General features: G+C 39.6%; 1 protein-coding gene across 1 annotated transcript in view; it reads right to left on the reverse strand.

Moving 5' to 3' along the window:
* TUBGCP3 (tubulin gamma complex associated protein 3) overlaps positions 1-21,646 on the reverse strand; it is a 50,218-nt gene extending 28,572 nt beyond the window's left edge. Inside the window, exons 1-6 of the mRNA XM_057390316.1 lie at positions 21,503-21,646; positions 11,143-11,250; positions 9,255-9,322; positions 6,432-6,509; positions 5,641-5,858; positions 2,011-2,183 (exon numbers count right to left, since the gene is read on the reverse strand). Coding sequence (XP_057246299.1) covers positions 2,011-2,183; positions 5,641-5,858; positions 6,432-6,509; positions 9,255-9,322; positions 11,143-11,250; positions 21,503-21,578 — 721 coding nt within the window. The 5' untranslated portion in view covers positions 21,579-21,646. The remainder of the gene's footprint in view (positions 1-2,010; positions 2,184-5,640; positions 5,859-6,431; positions 6,510-9,254; positions 9,323-11,142; positions 11,251-21,502) is intronic.
* Between the last annotated feature and the right edge of the window lie 228 nt (positions 21,647-21,874).

Below are 21,874 nucleotides of genomic sequence, written 5' to 3' on the forward strand. Positions count from 1 at the left end.
ACTATCCAGAAACTGAGATGCTACAGCATGCTTCTCCCAATTTACACAGCACTCTTACTCTTGTCAATCCACTTTCCCAGAAGAAACACAAGAAAAATTATATYCTACTCTTATTTCAGCAAAAGTAGCCTTCACTTCAAGATGCCATTCAAAACTCAGTCTCCCCTCATAACATTAAGATGTGCAAAAGAGTAGGTTGCCCCTCGTAGGAACTCGTGGTGAAATGGTGAAAGATGCAAATGCATGTTTTTTTAAATGACAAATAATATAATATGTATTAACACTGGCCATACAATGTGCCTTTCTATACTCTGTAGATGTAACAGTAAGGAAACCTCAAATAAAAGCAAGCAGCTTTAGGAGAAAAAAATTAAATATTGCAAGAATTTAATGTGAAATTAAATGTAAAAAATGTATCTTCTTTACAATACACTTCTATATTCTGAATGCAGTCCTACTTCTATTTCTATACCAGCAAGTAATTACATTTAAGACAACTGTCAGTCCTTACACCCATCCCACATAGGAACCAAAGTCACAGCTGCCTGCTGACTCAACGGAAGAAGTATTGCTTTTTATAGCAATCAGTATAACAAATTAAGAGGCAGTACCAGATTTTATATGTTTTTCTATTTCTTTTTCCTATGCTTTTTTCTACTCCTTTTTCTATTTTTCTTTTTTTTTTCTAGTTTTGCATATATTACATCTACCACATATATAAAACATATTTATATTATATATACACACACATCTTCTTGCACATCAACAGTATTGTTAATTAGGTTCTAAATGTCTAATGTTGCCCTCAGATACACCAGTACAACTCTGTTTGATCTATAAGCCACTGCTTTGTACACTGCTACTCAAAGATGCAGAGACTGGCAGACAGGCTATATTTTAGTTCCTGAATATCCACACTTATTTGTATAAAAGTTAAACAAAAAAAACCAAACCAAAAAAAAACACAAAAAAAAAAAAAAAAAACCCAAAAAAAACCAAAAAAAACCCCACAAAAAAACGCAAACCAAAGCCTGCATCTCTGATCTTTCTTTGCCAGAGAATAACATGGGTTGACAACATCTGCTATCAGCTCATTTATACAGAACAGTCTGCCACKTTTACAGAGTTATCACACAGATCACCTGTTAAACAATTCCTCCTTCCTTATRATCATGTAAATTCAGAATAGATCCTCTAGGTATCAGCTTCAAGTTTACAGGCACTTAATCATAGAAGGAAATTAGCAATATTAGGAATTTAGGAAGAAATTCTTTACTGTGAGGGCTGATAAGGCACTGGAACAAGTAGCCCAGAGAAACTCTGGATGCCCCATCCCTAGAAGTGTTCAAGGATAGGCTGGATGACTCTCTGAGCAACCTGGTCTAATGGAAAGTGTCCCTGTCCATGGCAGGGAAGTTTGGAATAAGATAATCTTTAAGGTAACTTCCAACTCAAACCATTCTGTGATTTTACGAGTCTGTATTTATCTGTTTTTAATTTTATTGACAATATTTTATGTCACTTGCTCTAACACAACCACTGTAAATAGTAAGCTAATTTAAAGAAGAAATAAGTTTAGGAGCTCTATTCCAGTTCACATTTGCAAGCTCTGAAAGACATAGAATCACAAGCAGATGAGTATTTCAAAAAGTTCTATTCACTGAGCTCTCTTTCCGACTCTAAAAGCAGTAGCATGTTCTCATCATCAAAAGAATGACCACCGCTCACATGTTACAATCACTTGGCTCTGACAAACACTGGAATTAAGTCAGTCTCTTAAGAGGACCAGATCACAATCAAACTAACCAGTGCAAAACGAAGTCAYTAACCAGCCAAAGAGACTATGCCCAAATATACTAGTCTTGCATATTTGCTTCTATCCTTGTATTTAAGCACATTCTAGAAAAACATTCTTCAAAAAATCAACATTGTATGATTCCAAAGATTAAAAGATAATGGAGGATATAGATAACAAGTATAAAAAACATTAACAAATACATCTTTGCTCACCACTTGTATCCCCTTCTCGCCTCGACCTTGGCACACCACGAGAGACAGCATTTGAAAAGCCTTTTGAGGTAGWGTTTTGCAAAGAAGGCTGGCTTGCAGTTAAAGTCCATGCAAGACGTGATCCCAGCTGCTGACGGAGGCAATCTGCAACGCCTGGAGCTTGATAAGATTGTCTAAAAGGACAAAAGGAAGAAACTTCTTTAAAGCCTGAGCTTCTATATCYATTATGTGGTGTGGACTGATGCAAATTTTGAAAAAATGCCCCATTTTACACAGATGTTTCATTGGGAGGGGTGGGGTGTTTAATAAYGGAACCTTAAAAAAGGTAATAGAACATACAAGCCATTTATTTCTTTCTATAAACCTACACTTTCAAAAAAACTCCAACCTGTAGAAAAGTGTAAGTTTGACATCCTTTATTTCATATTAAAGATTAACTTTGATAGAAAGTGTAATTATGCTGAAATGAGTCAAAAGTGAAGGTACTGTAAGAATAATAAACAATTGTCATAGTGGAAAAATCTAAATATTTAAGTTTTGTTATTACCTGAAACTGTAGCTGTATGTCAAAGAACTAAAGAACAGAGAAAAGAGGGGAACGCTCACTTTCCATCTACTCTACTCTTTCAGATAGTTTCTATCAACTGCCTGAACATGTAATCAAGGAGGGAATATCCAGACAAATTCAAATTTCCCTTCCTTTCAAACTTGTCAATTCYTCTTACAAAGTCTTACACATGAAAAAATGTTATTTTGGCCAAGCTCCAGTCATCTAGGACCTCCCTTCTTAGCCAAGACTAATTACATGATGGAGAGCAGCTTAGTGAGCTCTTCTGCCAGCTCCCTCATCTCTTTAGGACAAATCCCAAACAGTCCCATACACTTGTGAATATCTAAGTGGATCAGCAGGTCAGTAACTACTCCCTCTCACATGACAGTGGGTCTGTTCCACTCCCTGTCCATGTCTACCAGCATAGGAGGCCAGATGTCCTGAGAACAACCAGTCTCACTGTTGAAGACTGAGCTCTGTTGTGTTTAGCACTTGTAAGGCCTCAGAGTACAACACTGAACTTCACCTGTTCAGAAAAATGCACTCTACAAAAGACAGAAACAGGCACAAAGAGAAGTTCAGGAGGAATGAAGTTCACAGAAATATTTAATTTGGGTTGTTCAGTTCACAGACTAAAGGACTAAAGAACAGAGYGAAATTGCTATAAAATGGAACAGGTCTGAATAGGTCAGACCAAGAATATGCCAACAAGATGCTGATATTTTTAAGCAAGCAGATATATGAAATAACCTCATTAACATATCTTTCTATATGGCATCAGGATTATATAATGGTTGAGGCTGGAAGGGACCTCCAGAGGTCACCTACAGCCCTTCTGATCAAAGCAGSATCAGCTCCAGAAGGTTACCTGGTGCATTGTTCAAGTCATGTTTTTAACATATTCAAGCATGGACATTACACAACCTCTCTGGGCAATCCAGTTCAGTGTTTGACAATACGCCCCCTGCCCTAAAGCATACATCTCATCTTAATGCAGGAAGTTGGGTTTCTTTYCTTCCTTTTTGATTAACTGTAATTCAGACACACAAATTTTGCAAGTTACGTCTTGTTCTTTCCCTGTCTGGCTCAGTCTTCTCTATTCTTCTCATCATACCATTAGACAGGTAAGACCCCCTGAGACTTTTCTTTTCCAGGCTGAACAACTCCAGGTCTCACAGCCTCCCCTCRTATGTCAGCTGCTCCAACCCTTAAACAGTATTGGGCTTCCTTGTCCAGACTCCTTCCAGTATGCTTGTATCTTTTCTTTGTACTATAACTGGACCCAGCATGTACCCTCACCAGTATTGAACAGTGAGAAGTTTTGTTTGCCTCACCCTCCGGGTGATGTCCTTCATAACACAACCCAGAAAGTTCTTAGCCTTTTTCACCACACATTGAACACTCATATTAAACTTGATGTCTCCACCARGAATCCCAGGACATTTCCTGCAAAGCTGCTTTGCAGCCAGACAGCACCCAGTACGTACCAGTGCATGGAGTCATTCCTCGCCATGCAGAGGACTTCAAACTTCAGCAGGCTCTTCTGAGCCCCTTTCTGAAGCCCACTTAGTTCCCTCTGGGCAACAGGTTAATGACCTCCTTTAACAACCACTCCTCCCAGGTTTGTATAATCTGCAAAGTTGCGAAAGATTCATTCTGTGCCATCAGGTGGGATGAAGGATGCAGCTTCTGGTTATACAATTGGTGACTGGGCCCCAACTGGACTTTGTGCCACCGATCATAATCCTTTTGAGGACCGAGCTCATCTCGCTGTCACCTTGCCTAGTTCACATTTTATCAAGTCTGTCGATAAGGCTGTCACAGGCAGACAGCATCAAAAGTCCTAGTAAGGTTGAAATAAGCAACAATTATTGCTTTCCCCTTGTTCACSAAGTTAGTCATCTCATCACAGAAGGCTCTAAGATTGGTCAAGCATCCATTTCTTTTCTTAGGTCTGTGCTGACTACTCCTAGTCGCCCCCCGCTTCTTGTCCATCACACGTCTGGACATGTTTTCCAGAGCAACAAAGACTTTCCCAAGGGCCCCTGCATCCTGCAYGGGCTTTACAGCCACAAAGGCAAAGCACACACCAAGTACCTCAGCCTCTCCCACATCTGTCACCACAGGCCATGCCCCTAGAACAGGGGCCCAATGTTTTCTCTAGCCTTCCTTTACACTGCTTATGTAGTTGCAGAAATATCTGCTGTTTCCCTTCATYCCCCCCAGATTAAGCTGTAGGTCAGTTTAAGATTTAATTGCAGTCACTCTGCCCTGGATGSTCTTTTGCACCTGGCCCTGCTTCCATCTTTTGTACACTTTTTTAAATCTGAGTTTTGTCAGAAGCAAYTTGCTCATCCATGCAGGCCTCCTGCCACTTTTGCTTGAATTCCTCTTTGCTCATTTCCTTCTTAAGCTTGCAGGAGGTGATCTTGAATATCAAGCAGCTCTCTAGTCTGGCAGTTGAACTAGATGTAGATCCTTTCAAACCAAATTATCCTATTCTGTTCTCTCCTTTATTCCTCTTTCCTCCAGGGTAGCCTCTCAGGGGATCTTTCCAAGAARATCCCAGAAGAGCTCCAAGTCTCCTACCCTGCAGTCCAGGAATGGAATACTGCTTTACATCATCTTATCATTAGTGCAGTATTAGTACWGTAAAGCATACTAATAACAATACAATCCAGTTCTATTAGCACTAATTATTTCCATAAATGAATTCAGTAACTCTCGTTAAATACACTCTACTAAAATAACATATCTTCARCTCAGAAAAAAAGCTTTGGTCCTTTCTCAAAGTGCATTTTGTGATTTTGTGTTTGTTTCACAACTCTTGGGGGTGGGAAGTAAAATTAAGAGACAAGGAGATACCGATTAAGAATGRACACATTTGGGCAACCATTTATGGTTTCATATGGTCATATGACAGYACCTGATAATCTGCACCTGATATGTGCAGCTCAGGAACCCAGTTTCTCTGCACCTAAAGTACAATTTCCAATGGCATACAAAAGTGGAGGGTGGAAGAAAGGAAAAAAAAAAAAGTCTTCTCCAAATCTATCTGTAAGATGTAAGATGAAATTTACCCYGGAATGAGTGATTGCGGAGTCGGTGTTGGCCCATTTAGGGCATACAGGCTGATGCTGCTGATCCCACTGCTCCCCATGCTGCAGGAACTCTGGGCAGACTGAGCACTGCGGTCTTGATAATTCAGCGGGAGGGTCTGAGGCCTGGCATAGTAATAAGGGGTTGAGTGAGCATCCCGTGGCAATGCTTGAGCAAAAAGCGTGGCATAACTTGACACCTGAAAAGAAAAGGATTTGAAAAGGGAGGAATAATTTTTAAAAAGTGGGAATTGCTTTAAGTCCCATTTTCAGCTATCTGAAGACCATGCTGATGCTAAGTAGTATTTGCTAATGCAATTATCAGGACAAAAGTTCCTTACAGTGAGCAGAAGTACTTTTGGCAATACAGCTTCTTTCTGCCTGCATATTGTCATTAGCAATAGGTGCAAAAAGCATTTCGGTGCAAGCAGAGCTGCAATTGCATTTTGCTTTACCTATTCCATTTAAAACTCATTAGCACATGAGCTGACATCACACCAACAAGCAGAAAGCAAACATTAAAACCACCCAGCTACTATAGTCCCAACTTCTGGTATACACGCTGAACAGCTCATATTTTTTACGTTACATAGTGTAAGAAGATTATGCCAAATATTACAGATACTTAAATGTTTTCTTCCTTTCAGCCTCACACACATATACCATGAAAACAATATGAGGTATTGGTTAAGTCTGGATAATGATTCTTAAAGACATCTAAAATAAGTGACATGCATTTACTATTTCTCAGAAGCAATCAAGGTCTCACCTACCTTGTTAGACTGTTTACGTGGATCTTCACTAAGGCTAAGCAGGAGGTAGAGTATTGACCATTTGTTTTTCAAAACGCCCTTCAAAAATATGAAGACAAACATTAATGAGTTCAACTCTTGCTAATACCATAATTCTATTTAATTATCAAACCTCCTAATAGATATGCATATACATAAACATTCCAGATAAATAAGACTAACCCAAGAGCCACATTCTTGAATAAACTGGGAATATGCAGGGCAGCCTCTGTATTGCTAATTTTATTAATTGTCTCCACTGTGTTCAAACTGTGGATTCTCACCTGCTCTGAGATCAGCAAGTAGGCTCAAATTAAAATTCATAGCTACTAAGAATGAGGTTCATAGACAGCTGAACTGTTACCAGCATTTCCACACACTCTCACCACTTCAAACATCTCAAATGCAGCCATTAATTTAAATTAAACATGAAGAAGGAAAATTCTTGGTGAAGTAATAAGCAGGAACTGTCTTTTCTCCATCCTCTCCTCCACTCTCCTTAACAGGGAGGTCTTAAAAGTGAGGATTTAAGTTTCTATTACTTTAAATGCCATTTAACAGAGCTACCAAAATTTTCACAGCATGAAGATAGAGACATTGCTAATATGAAACTTGAAGAACACACAATAGTCTTTAGCTAACACATACAGACTGTTAGAATAAGACTGTCAGCAGTTTTATATCTCACCAGAAAGCTTACCAGCTTCAGCTAAAGTACAARTTACAAACAGAATACTTTAAAATGAAGGCATGTACTAAAAATGTTGTATTTTAAATAGGCATGTTCCCTGGTGTGTTACTCCATAGTTCTGTGATGCTAACACTTGCACCTGAATTTACCAGGGGCACAGAACCTTATGATGGACATTAAGTTGAGTCAAAGAAACTTACACAAATTYCCTCACAATATTGATCAGACTGTGATCTGCAATACTAAGCAGTGTTGAATATAAAGGTAACCTGAGTCACATCAAGATTCAACACAGACACCATCCCTTATGAAGCAACATAAGTCAGTGCTATCGGTCTTGCAAAAAGCACTTTCAAGATCACTTCAAAATTTCCTTTTTTAAACATTTTCATTTTCACCATTTTCTAATTTTCCTACCTCCTGCAAATTACACATTTAGTGTGCATGATTTATATGGTCTAAGAATTTTGGACATGGAGCATTCCTTTCCTGAGGACAGAGTCCACTACCAAACCTATCTAAGCTCTACATTGTTACATAAAAGATATTTTATATTATTATGTACAGCAGAAGTCTATTATCTTCTGCTTTGACCTCAAGAACAAGCAAAAAGTAGAGGTAGGRCATCTGTTGCAGGCAACTAATACAGCAACTAATTAACAACTGGTGGAGAAGGAGCAGCGACATTATTACTTCTACTGGTCAGGATAGAATAAATCCAAGTGCTCCAAGAAATGTGATTTGCTCAGCTGGCAGGCTGCCACAGAAATAAGCAATGACCTCCTTTTCTGTTTGGAGTAATAGATGAAACAAAGTTAAAACACTCGCTTTTTTTTCCTCCTAGCTGCTTTCAAGAGAATTGCTAGAAGAAGAAAGAGCCTCATTGATTCAGAGAACTTGTATCCCTTGAATGCCCTTCCCTACGCTCATGGCAAAAAGAAATGATTGAACACCATTAGTAATAAACCTAATGGCAGACTGAATAAAWATTGGTAGTGTGAATTTTAAAGAAGCCATGATACCATTTCACATACACAGGATACCAGCAGAGGGGAAAAACAAGGTAAAAAGAACTTTAAATGTTTGAGAAGGCAATAAAATACCACAGGATAGCTTGCATTACATTCAGAAGAATAACCAAACATAACACAGGCAAGGTATTTTATTTCAAAGATTAGTCATCACGCTCTGCAGCACTTTGCTTGCCAAATGGCAATACAATACATAAGCTACAGAAACATGTTACAGGAAGTCTGTACTAAGAGCTGTCTGCAAATCAGTGCTCTGCTGTACAAACCAGTGTAAATAATACACAAATCCACAAGATACTGAAACCAGGAAGACTTACTCAGTAAGTGTAAAACACTCAGTAAGTGAGTGCCAAACACTAACAAAGTAATGAGTAAGTTAAGTACAGAAGAGGGCAGAAGAACCAAGTTCTGACTAGTCATACTCTCCAACAAAATATATTCTTTGTAATCTTAACCTTAGCATGTTCATGTTAAACTCAGGTTTTCTAGATGCTAACATCTTTTGTCAGAATATTGACATGTGGTATTCTTTGATTAACACTAGCGTTAGAGCCATCAAAGTCAGCAAACCCTTAACCTTCAACATTAAAGACCTGGAGCACTTGAAAGTTCAGATGCATGAGAATACTAATTAGTAAAATCAATATACTGCRAGGCATTTCTGTAAGATAAATTATGAGAAAATTCATCAGTTTTACATACAAAATGTACACTCTATTTTTACAGAGCTCCTTTCTTCATATGAAGTACTCCTTCATGTAACTGGAATCAAATACTAAAAATGCAGCTAGGGTTGAAAGGCATCTCTGAAATTCATCTAGTCCAAACCTCCTACTCAAAGCAGGGTCATCTACAGCAAGCTGCTCATGACTGTGTCCAGTCAGGTTTTGACTGTCTCCAAGGATGGAAACTCCACAACATTCCTAGTCAAACTGTTCCAGTATTCAACCATCCTCCCAGAAAAAACGGTTCATGACCTGAGMACTCCCCAAAACAATTCTAACATCAGAAGGATTCTTATGTGCCCTTTCAGTTTCCTTACGCTTTACRGATTTATTACTCTTTACACATTTATTAAACTACCTGTGAACCAAGTTTTCTGTAGAGTTCTGAAAACAAAGCAGCATCTGCTTCCCTTCTTTGTCGCACAACTATTAGAAAAAAAAAGAAACACAGATTAAAAATTTGAAAGAAGTATAACAGTCATGACTTAACATATACTTGTGAATTAGAAAATGCAGCCAAGAAAGCTTAATGATGCTGGACTGCTTCATCCTAGTTACTCAAACGTTTTGCCTGTTTTCTTCTTATCTGCATTCCAGCTCTGAGAATTCTTGCAACAGAAGTGATTCAATGTAAGTATCTGCTTTTTTCAGCTCTATCAAAACATGCCTCTTTAAGTAAGAGTCCTTTTGAAGTCTGGTCTGCCATACAGTAAGTTTACGGACCTAAGGGGCTGAAGACACAACTGAAAGCAGATACGCATTAAAGAACGTTATAAAAACTAGCATGTAATGGTTTCTATTTTAGGCAATAAAATCACAAAAAAAGTAGTAATGCCTTTTGCTGCAAGTTAGGCAGAAGTCCATGGTCCYGTAACTTTTATATATTACAAAAATAATAGTCTCAAATCATTGCCTGTTACAGAAGTATCTTCTCAGAGGAGATGCATCTTCAAACTAAGATTAAAGCTATGCTACATCTGAAAGACCAGTGTTAAAGAGATAAAAAYATCTGAAGAAACTTCAGTGACAAGAAAAATAGCTATTAAAGTTTAGAAATCTTAACTAGCATCAAATGTCACTGGTAAGTACACTTTGCCAGGTCTCTTCTTGTGTGGCATCTCCAAAACAAATGTAAAATTAGAMGGATATATACCCAGTCACTTGTTTCATGACCACCAACATAAGCCTATAAGCTGAAGTTGGGGAGAAGGAAAATGAGGGAGACAGCTTCTTCAGAAAACTGGCAATAGGCCCAAAGAATATATGCTGTGCTATCTTCWAGCAGCCAAAGCATGGCAGAAAGTATATATTGTAGATCCCAGTGTTTTGGAGTTGTAGCCAGAACTATTCTRATGGGCTTATTTGCCTATCAGCAAGTCACGGAAGCTCTGCATTAGCAAAAAATACACATGGACAGACCTTAAACCAATTAAAACCACTGACGTCAGTTATCCTAATTCAATCTCTCTGAATCTTCAAAGCTCAAATATGAAGCTTTAATTTCATTAGCACAATTCAAGTAATTGTTTCTGGACATGCTACTGTGCAGCAGAATCTGCTGAAACCAGTATCTGGCTTTTCAAGAAGAATTAATCACATGTCCTTTGGACACACACAGTGCAGCACTTGACTCAGAGCAGCACAGAGCACAATGGAATGGAACTGCAACAACCCTTACAAAGTCATAGTCTATGATTTTGGCTTTGAGAAGGTGGTTGCAGAAAACTTGTAGAGAAACCAAAGGCAAGAAATATCAAGTACGTGAAGGTAAATCACAAACCATTCCATCAATTCCCAGGATGATCACTGACCAAGTTTCACACAGGTGCTCATGAAGTTAATTGCATCAGGGTGTAATATTCCTGAAGCAYACATCTCAAAAATATCAGTCTTTTAGTCTTCTAAGAAAAACCACAAATTAATAAATTCTGGGTATAAKTAAGATGAAAGGAGGGTAGCATTAATTGTTCTTTTTCTTCAGAGTGGCTAAGATACAAAGCAGCAAGGAAAGTTGAAACTGAGTATTCAGAAAAAAATCTAAGTGGTGAATACAAACAGCCACTCAGGAATATTCACTAGGAAGTTGATTTCACTAGGAATTTATATCATAAGATTTTCAGGAAGCGAGCATTAATAATAGATTAGATAACTACCTGTGAGGCAGAGTTGTCCTCTTTTCAGAGAAATAACCTGATTAACTTCATAAAGAACTTTGTATTTCTAAGAAAGGAACAAGATGCACTTACGTTCTTTCTTGATTTTCTCTGCAACAAGAAATTCGTCACGCTCAACAGTGGGAGCAAAATTGCTTCCAATAACTCTCACTGCATACTGAAACTGTTGGGCTGCATCAGCTGAAAGATAAAGAAAACTCTTTCAGTCAAGGGGAATGCTAAAGTTCCATTAAAACTAATTAAAAAAAAAAACAGTGAGACATGAGATTCAGACATTGCTATGTCTGAAAGCAGCATAACCACACCTGGCTTAGATCTATGCTGTAATTCTTAGACACTTCTAACCTGAGGGCAGTAAAGTCCAGCTTATCCTGTTTAGCATTGTATTAATGCTATGCTTCAAACACTCACCTGGACACACTCCACAAATAACTGCACCAAAATTTGTAAATAAGCTTTCCTATTCTGTGCTGAAAGAGACACTTAGGTCTACCCAGTSATTAGAGAGCACTTGCACACTTAGCTGGCTCTGTCCATTCCTACAGACAGAAGTGTTGTGGTACTTGGCACCCAGTCACAAAATTCAGCTCACACATCACAACCATACAATCCCGTTCACCACCTATTCGTGGATGTTTACTCAGACATCCACAACAGTAGTTTTACCAGTCTGCATATTGGTTTTAGGTACGGTTTTGTTTAAAAAACAGTTTGCATGGTTTCATCCCTTGCTTCAAAGCCAACTCAGAGGTATCAGCATCGCATCTCAATGCATAATATGGACACTAACACAGAGGACACAGGCCAGTGACCTCCCTCCATTGCTTCTTCCTCATGCAATATATTAATTTTCAATACTGTTGTTGAACAGCAGTTTTAGAGCAACTATCTTGCTTTCTGGGAAAACTAACAGTCTGGTAACACCAAGATAGGGCCAGGTCAGTATTAATGCCTCTACAGCATTATCATATTCCCATGTGTTGACCTGAAAACCAAACAATAAGCCCTTAGACATGTCAAGTGCCCTTATAAAAGGTCAGACATTTTTATTCCATATCTAGAAACAACTATAATATCAACAATGAAAAAGGCAGGTAAGAAAATATCCAAGTGCATTTGTCAGGTATTTGAATCTTTTTATTTCAGGAAAAAGCCCATCTAAGCAACTCTGCATATTAGCTGTTCTGTGTATAACAAATACGCATGCAAATGCATCAGATCCCTGTGTGTTTTATTTAGCCAGTTGAGTGTTCAGCTTTCAGAGAAAATTGCCAAGTAATGCAGCAAAGATTTGGCCAGGGAAAACCATGGATGCTGGTCAGGACAARTATTTACAAAAGGAACAGAAAAATGAAATAAGGTAAAAGCTCATTAGAAGGAAAAAAATATTTTAGGCATTTATGATCTCTTAAATAAGATTTACAGTTGAGAAAAAAAAATCACCTGGGAGATAGTAAGAGTTAATTATTGATTAAATGCACTAAAAYCTCCAAAAATTTGCAGAAAGAAGTYTGAAATTGGAAAATCACAATGTGYTWGATTGTCTCTGAATGTCRTACATTCTTTTTGAATGCCCATTTTATACTATMAATGTCACCCACTGGTCCTACTCTACCAGAATACAGCTGTAGAACAGTAAGCATTACCCAATTCACATAAAGAAGTACCACACATAAGCAGGAAAACAGTCTGCTCAGACAAAATCATTAACATTTAGCAGTGTTTGACAATACTGGCCTACAGAAGGAGAAAGAGTACTGTTCTGTCAGAGAGGGAAATGCCAACATCCAGACCACTCTACAGTCACAAATCTCTATGACTTGATTGCCTTTCTATTGTTAGACTAAGCAATCTTTCAATTGCCATAAGCTGTTGAAAACACAAACATAAAAATTTAATAGTCCAGCTACTGATGAACCAGGTGTAAAGAGTTAAGCATGTGGAAGCATTTCTGTGTACTTCTCAAGTTTAATGCATGTCATACAGATCTCAAAATTTCAAAAAGTATTCTGCAGAGTCAAAGTAAATAGTGGTTATCCCGTAAGTTATCCCAAACAACATATGTTCCATTAATTCCTCAACTGTGTATGCAGCAGCAGACAGGAAAGGGGCAAATTTTTCCTGTAATAGGGAAGTTTTAAGGAAGATCTTTTACCTTCTGTGACAACCTTCTATTTCAACACCAACCACACCAAGACTAGTTAAAGCACTGAAACTTAGTATACTATCTTTTCCATACTGCCCTAACAAGGCATCTGAGGAAGATCTCTAGTTAAAAAACTACAATTCCATCCAACAAATCCTACTTTTTAAACCTGTTACACTACTGACAGGATGGAAGAAAGTTATCTGCACTTTATACATTGCTGATTTGCACCAGCAATTAAACAGCTCTGTTGCAAGACTAGTATTCTGTTTTATTTAATTCAGATTTTCATGTTTTATTCATATCAAGTWCAGCTCTTCTTTTACTATCTTTTTACCCACCCACTGCGGGTGTTTCTTCAGCACATTATTTCTCATGAATTCGTAAAATAACTTCAGTACCTAAAGTGATTAAACATAACTTAATACAGATATGCAYCAGTACAATAAAAATTCACATAGCTTATAACTAATAGGCACATTTAATTGCTTCCCTCCTCAAAGAATCATCATTACAACAGCAGACATACTTAAAATATACAGCTATCAATCTATTTGAACATCCTTCAYCAGAAAATGATTACAGCATGACTCTGTTACATAACAGGAAGCTCAATGTATCTGATGCAGCTGTCTGAAAGCTAACGCAGGCAAAACAACATTGATCATGACTTGATTTCCAGAAATCTGATCAGAGCACAGAATGCAGATAGAGACAGCCACCTCTCTTCAGACTATATCCCTTAAGTAATAAACACACAATCAACACAGTTGAATACAGAACTAGCACTTGTGAATCACAAGAAAAAAAATTAAAAACTGTCTCCCTCAAATAAAGCAATCTATCAATACTTCAAAGACCTATGCTCCACACAGCCATTCAGACATTCCTACATACAATGCAGTATTAGAATTGAACTACTTCACAAGGCAGATAACAGTATTTTAAAGCTGAAGAAAATACAAGTGTAGCACAAGAAAGAAAAAATAGAAGCAATGCACAGAAAGACTGATTGTAAAGAAAGCAAGGAGAAATAGGACTAAAGATGAAATTTAAAGAAGTTCGAGAGACAAAGAGAAATTGGCCCATGAACTCCCAAGAAACCAGTATTTCACAGAACATGCTGAAATTCAGCAAGATTTTTGCTGTAAAGGAGCTGATAACATTACCTATAATTTTAAGGAAGTGAACTGAAATTCACTTTATACTCTTACACATTTCTTTAAACAAGGTTGATTATAGGTCAATTAAGTTTCCAAAAGGGGGAGGCAAAAGTCCTGAGAAACCTAAATGTAATCGAAACTTTTTTTCCCAACATTAATATATCATTATTGGGAGAACTTTGTTTCCTGGAAAGAAGACATTGGGTTATTTAAATACATCTACAAACCATTTCTAAACTACAGGACCATGCTAAAGAAAGCTTAACTAAACCAAACAGTAATCACTTTCTTTCCTGAAAGACTTCAAAGACCAGTAAACTCCCTCTCTCTTACCAGTCAGCTGTCCAGCCTCCCAGACAACCATTTTCCCTAAACACAAATAAAAATAATTGTAAAACAATTACACTCTAAACTGCAATCAGTGCTGTAGGACTGGCAGTGACCAGGTAGAAGTTATTGCTGCAAACCACTCAGATATAAATGATGTCAAAAACACATGGTGAAGGAAAAAAACTAAACAACAAACTTCTTTCCTATAACAAAGTGTTTGCAAAATCCCTAATGTGCTATTGTTGCAAAACTAAGCTTGGAAGAAAAGGTGTAGAACTTTTCACCTTCTCACATACAACATGAATATATATTATGTTTTATTATGTTTGTCAACACAGTAATGCTGCTGTATTTCCTCTGTTTTACTAATACGAGAAGTTCTACATCACCATGAAGTATTACCTGGGGAAAAAAAGTAATTGTATTAAAATAGCATATAATGATAAACTAGAACAGTAGTCTCAAATGCCATTAGCCATCACTATTTTGTTCTTGATGAGAATCTATGTGCATTGTGAGCAAAACTGCTTATTCCTGTAGAAAACACTGGGTTTGAAAAGTGCAGTTTTAGGACCAGCCTAGGCTGAGGCAATCCCAGACATGACTGCAGACTGGCAGAAGTCAYTGAGAGCAGTCCKGCAGAGAAGGACTTGGGGAGTTCTCACAGATTGAAAGCTGGACATGAGCCAGCAATGTGTGCTCACAGCCCAGAAGGCCCAAACACATCTCTGCTGCATCAAAACACGAGGGACCAGCAGGTCAAGGGAGGCAATTCTCTCCTTTACTGTAACCTCCTGAGTCCCCACCTGCAGTGCTGCATCCAGCTCTGGGGTGACCAGCACAAGAAAGATGTGGACCTGTTGAGAGCAGGTCCACAGGAAGACATGAAGATGGTCAAAGRGCTGGAGCAGCTCTCCTGTGAAGCCAGACTAAGACAGCTGGGGCTGTTCAGCCTGGAGAAGAAAAAGATCTGGGCAGAGACCTTATTGTAGCCTTTCAGTACTTAAAAGAGGGTTATAAAAAAAGAGGGAAAACAACTTTTTACACAGGCACATAGTAACAGGACAAGGGGGAATGATTTTAAAATAAAAGAGGAGGCATTTAGACAACATGCTAGGAAGAAATTCTTTACTGTGAGGGTTATGTGACACTACAACACATTGCCAAGAGAAGTTGTGGATATCCTATCCTGGAAGTGCTCAAGGCAAYGTTGGATGGTTTTGAGCAACCTGGTCTAGTGGAAGGTGTCCCATCCCATGTCAGAAGGGYTGGAATTAGATGACCTTTAAGCTACCTTCAAAGTGAAGCCTTTCTATGATTCTATGACGTATTCCTAAAAAAAAAGAAATTTATATCAGTCTTCTGATTTAGTCAACTACCTTAAATTTCTCTTCTGTTAATACAAGTTTTTAGTTGAAGCATTTAAAATGTATTGTTAATTAACTTTTTTCTAGTCTCCAGACTCCTTTCCCACAAAGGAAAATAAAGCAACAGAAGCACAAAATAAAGCCCAAGCCACATACACCCCCATATTCTTCCTTACTTAGAAGCTGTCCACAAACTTTGAAGTACAACACAGGAAACACAACTATTCTTTAATTCTGTTAATGTTGCTGGCTCTTGTTGCTTTGATATGAAATAGATTTATTCGAGGACTGTCCCAACTCTGTGTCAYAATCTTTTCAGAACCTTTTCCTCACTGTGAATTTTTGCCTCTTTTGTTTACTCGCATCTGTTCTGTTGTTAGCATAGGTAAAACTACTTCCATATTACCTTGTGAATGAACTCTATGAATTTCCCCTGACATTAAATTTTAACATCTATTCCAATAATTCAGTTTAGAAAACCCAAATTAAACAGCAATAACAAAACTGCCACTGACGCTCAGGAGATGAAATTGAGGCCACAATATGATCTTCAGGTAACAAACTGTTCMCCAAAGACTGAAATACTACTTTATTTTCTAGAGCATGCACATACCCCCTAGTACTTTGGCACACAAAAATCTTTTTATGATTCAAACCCAAATAGATTTATCTTGAATATTTATAGCAATACCACTTGTTTCCATTGGAGGCACTAAGAGTTCTGAGAGCTGACCACTTTGTCTACAGTGTCCAAGATTATCAGGACATTTGTGAAAGACCACAAAGGACAAGAAGTTCTTGGTCAGAAAGACTAAAATAACTGTCCTAAGAGAGGCATGCAACCCTGTATAACTGCTGGAGTCCACAAACACAGGCAGAAAAAAAATATATAGAAATTACTGCACAGGTAGGCAAGCTCCCTGCAAGACCAGGCTGAAATACAAAAGTGAGTTGGACAGCCTGAAAAACACAATTGATAATACAAAGCCAGTACAGTAGTTCTAAGACACCACGAGAACATGTGGAAGAGAGAGGTCAGCAATGACTCCAACTGCAGATGCAGAGACCCCCAACTAACCACAGTGGCTGACTGCAGACACACAGCACCATGTAAAACTTTAAGCCTCTCCTTGAGGACTGCCTAGAGCACAGTGACAGAGAACTTAGTTGTGGGAAAAAAAAAAGTTTAGGTAGATAATTTAAACAAAAAAACAAAAAATCAACAAAAAAAMCCCACAAAAATCTACACTGAATTCTTCCACATAACTCAGTAAACCTTGTAATGGATTTCTCAGAGGCAGAGCTGTTTGCAAAAAAAAAAGTAAAAAATCCCAGTAACTAGGCCTATGCAGCTGACTGATTGTGGAAACAAGTCAAGCCATCTACTTAGGGGATGATCCATAACGGGGGAAGAAAGAGAAAATAGCTCCACCACTGAGAACCTGAAGTCACATTCCATTAAATCACAAATTCACTTCAACATAAATCTTTAACAAGCAGAGGAAGCCTTCTAAGGCTATCATGGGCAAAAGTAAAAAATCCTTGACGAGGGTTTATGGAAKACTTCAAGCATCGGATGGGATTGCCTGTTGTAGACATGGAAGGAAAGTAATCCCACCTTACCCTTAAGTGCACAATTATCATACTGACATTATATAAACAGAACCTTTCAGCTCCTCCTGAAGCTGGAGCTTCCTCACAAATGTAAAAGCACACAAGTGATGAGAAGGAACAACGGGAGAACAAAAATTCTGAAGTACAAACTCACGGAATGTACAGGCAGGAACAGCCATTACACCAGCAATCCTCAATTGCTTTATTATTCACCTGTTACATTTTACCCAAATATATCAGTACCTTGTACYCTCATTCACAGCAGTTAACTGCACAAATGGTTTAAGATGGATGTTTTCAGCTTCTTGTTTTAAATTGTTAGTAGAAATTTCTCTACTAAATTTAAAGATCTCTTAAATGTCCAAGTTTTTTGYCCCTAAACTCTATACAAGTAATCAAACGTTATAATTACTTTCCTAAGACTAAATTTATAATACTTATAAAGTTTACCTCAAAAAAGAGAATGTGTACATACAATGCAGCCTAACTTCACCATACACAAGGTGCAGAGAAGCTGCACACAGACCACTAACCACACACTGAAACCTTACTTCAAACTTAACCCAYGCTGAAAGGAACAAAAATTACAAGCTTGAAAAACAGCAAAATGCTACATAACTTGTCTGGYGGGCTCCTTACCACCTAGGGGTACATGCATCAACACAAAGGATGCAAGCAGTAACAAAATTCCTTTACTGTCTATATGTATTTCTTGGATACACACATCAGAGGGCAGGAGGGAATAGACACCACACACACTTTTCATGACAGACTTTCACAGACTTCTTGCTTTTTCAGTCTCTATACACTGGAAATCAATAGCTGAGCTATAAAATGTACTACAGTTGACTGCTTCAAGGGAAGTCCTATGTTGAAGGGTGAGATTTCAGTGCTAGCATCCCTCATAACACAGGAATAAAGAGCAGAATAAGAATGGGCTTCCCATCTGTCACATGCATAAAAATATGGGTGATAAATGTGGCAGACAAACCACTTCTTTTTTTTTAAGCTGTCACTTCAAAAAAGTCCTCAAATAACTCTCAGGTGGGCAAAGGAGCAGGCTACAGTTTATAGGCAGGAACTCACTGTAGTTTTGCTGAAAATTTTCATTTTCATTAGTCAAACAAAGAAGGGATTTTGCTTGTATCATTAGAATTMCAACACATAGGAACAGGTTCAATACTTATTTAAAAAAATAACTAAACACAGTTCTCTTGCATGTTTTTGCAAATAAAATTATTATTCCAGTCATGAGATAGGGTGATGCATCCAAACTATGACTTCAAGACAAGAACATGTACCAATTGTGTCAAAAAAAGTTTTCAAAGAATATTAAAGCTTTAAGAAGTTATAGTTTTAAAAACCAAGCTATAACAGCACCTTAGAATTGTAGGCTGATGTGAAGCACCCTTTAAAATATAGTTAAAACAATTGCTGAAACAAACGTGGTTACAAAAGAAGACGAGGCATTAAACAGCTTAGAAGCTACTGCTGACTTGGTAGAGATAGGAARAGAGTAGAAACTTGCCATATCCACATAATCCCACAACATTAATTCCTGTCACAGAAATACTACAGATTCTGGAAAAAGGAATTTATTGCCTTGCAGAAGACTTAAAAATGCAATGGAGAAGGAAAAGATTTTGAAAAACAAAACACAGCAATCAACAGCTGATCAYAGAATTATTTAGGTGGAAAAAGACCCTTAAGATCTTAGAGTTATATGGAGTGTTTTCTGTGAAGCAGTCCCTACTCAACAAGTTTAGTGAAGACAAAGATTCCAACTTCCTACCAATTTTACCAAGGTTCTCAGATGAATCACAGAATCACAAAGTGGTTTGGGCTGTAGTAGACCATGTAGTCCACTTCCCTTGACATGGTCAGGGACATCTTTCACTAGATCAGGTTGCTCAAAGCCACATTCAATCTGGTCTTGAACTCTTCCAGAGRYASGGCATTCACAACTCTTCTGGGCAACCTGTTTCAATACCTCACAACCTTCACAGTAAAAAAATTCTTCCTTGTGTCCAATCTAAACATACCCTATAACTGTTTAAAGCCATAACCACTTGTTCTGTCACTTTAGGCCTTGGTAAAAAGTGTCTTTCTTACAAAGAATCTGCCCTCTAAGCACTGAAAGGCCATAGTGAGGTCTCTGAGCAGAGCCTTCTCCAGACTCAACAATCGCAAATCTCTCAGACTTGCTTTGYAGGAGAGGTGCTCYACCCCTCTCACCATTTTCATGGCCTTCTCTGGACTTTTTCTAATAGATCCACATGTTTTTTTTTTTATTGGGGGCAGCAGAGCTCAACACAGTACTGCAGATGGGATCTCACAAAAGCAGAGCAATGATAGGAGAATCACCTCTGTCCCCGCTGTCCAKGCTTCTTTTTAAGGAGCTCAGGATACAGTTGGCTTTCTGGGATGGGCACTGCTGCTCACGTCAAATTTTTCATCCACCCCCCAAGTCCTTCTCTTCAGGACTGCCCTCAAACCACTCATCCTCCACTCTCTACAGACACTGGGGATTGACCAGACCCAGGTGCAGAACCTTGAGGTTCACACAGGCCCACTCCTCAAGGTTCTCAATGTTCCTCAGCATGACACCCAATTCCCTCCTGTACATCATCTGCACTGCTCAGCTTGGTGCCATCTGCAAACCTTCCAAAGGCATGCTCACAAGCCCACTGTCTATGTTATTAATAAAGATATTGATCATCATCAATCCCAATAAAGGCCTCTGAGGAACACCATGTGCTACTAAACTTCATTTTGACATGGAGACACTGATTACAACTATCAGTATGTGGCCACGCTGCCAGTTCCAGGTCCTTATTCACCAAACAGTTCATCCATTAAACCCCTATCTCTCCAAATGAGAGACAAGGTTGGGGCATGAGACCACAACACGCTGTCTGCAACAGACAGAAACAAAGTTTGAGAGACAGACAACACATTTATCTGCACCTTGTTACTCACTGTCTAAATTTCTAAGTTAGCAATAATTCACATGCAGGCCACGTTTTGGTAGTTTTTTACAACAGGTCAATGCTCAAACGTTTTAGTTACCGTCCTGGAAATACCTAAGCAGGCATGTCAGAAGAGAGGGGCATAGAGAGAGAAAAGAATACATAAAAGACTTGACAGTCTTGACTAATAAGGGAGAAAGTTATCTCTCTTACAAGAAAACAGATGCAATAAAAGCTTTTGCATGAGTTTGTATAGTGAGCAATCCTTATAAACAGAACAACTTAAAAGGAGACTCAGCAGATGCACGCCTGCCTTTCCATCACCYGACTGCTTCCTAAAAACAGTCGTTGCCTTGCCTGCAAGGGAGAAACTTACRCAAACAGGCAAGAGATTCATTCCCCTGCTGGAGATTCACAGCAGCATCGAGACACCGAGGACCTGTAGCGGACCTGGCGCTATTCAATGGCTCCACTCGAGCAGCCGCGGGCGGGAGCCGGAGGTTCCTCGGCGCCTACACGAGCCGCCTTTCGCCCAAATACCCCAGCACTGGTGCCCCGCTCCCAGAAGAGGAGAGCGCCTTCACAAGCTGGCCAAACGCTCCGGGGGAGCCGGAGAAGGAGGGCACGAAGCCGCCTCCAGCCGCTGGGCTCCGGCTAACGGGGCCGCTGCCATGCCCGGCCGGCACCTCAGCATCACCCGGGCCGCCAAACCCCGGGCCGGGAAGCCACCGACGCTTCCCGCCGAGGGGGAAAGAGGGGCCGGCATCTGTCCAGTCCGGCCGGGGCAGCCCCCGCGGGCTCCGAGCGCTGACGGCGGGGGAATGGCGGAGGGGATGCCGTTACCTTCGCTCTTGCCCAGGATGCGGCAACAGAGGCTCTGCAGCAGAACGTTGGGGGATTTTTGGTCCGGAGTCGCCATCGCCGCGCGGGAGGCGGCGCGGGGGCCGAGAGCGGGCGGCAGAGTCGGAGCACGGCGGGACGGCACAGGGAAAGGAGGCGGCAAGGACGCGCCGCCCGGCCGGCAGCGCAGGGACCCGGCGACACCTCCCGCTGCCGCTGCCGCCTAGGGCGCCATTTTAACGGGACCCGCCGAAAGCCGCAGCGGCGGCCGCACACCCACAATGCCCCGCGCGGCGGGAGCGCCCTGGCCGCGGTTCCGGGACAGGCACCGCCCCTCAGGGCGGGCGGGCAAAGCTCCGGGTGCGGACGGCCCGC

This window comes from Malurus melanocephalus, unplaced genomic scaffold (assembly GCF_030028575.1).
Source record: "Malurus melanocephalus ecotype Western Australia unplaced genomic scaffold, MMel_1.1 scaffold_1, whole genome shotgun sequence".
Classification (NCBI taxonomy): Eukaryota; Metazoa; Chordata; class Aves; order Passeriformes; family Maluridae; genus Malurus; species Malurus melanocephalus.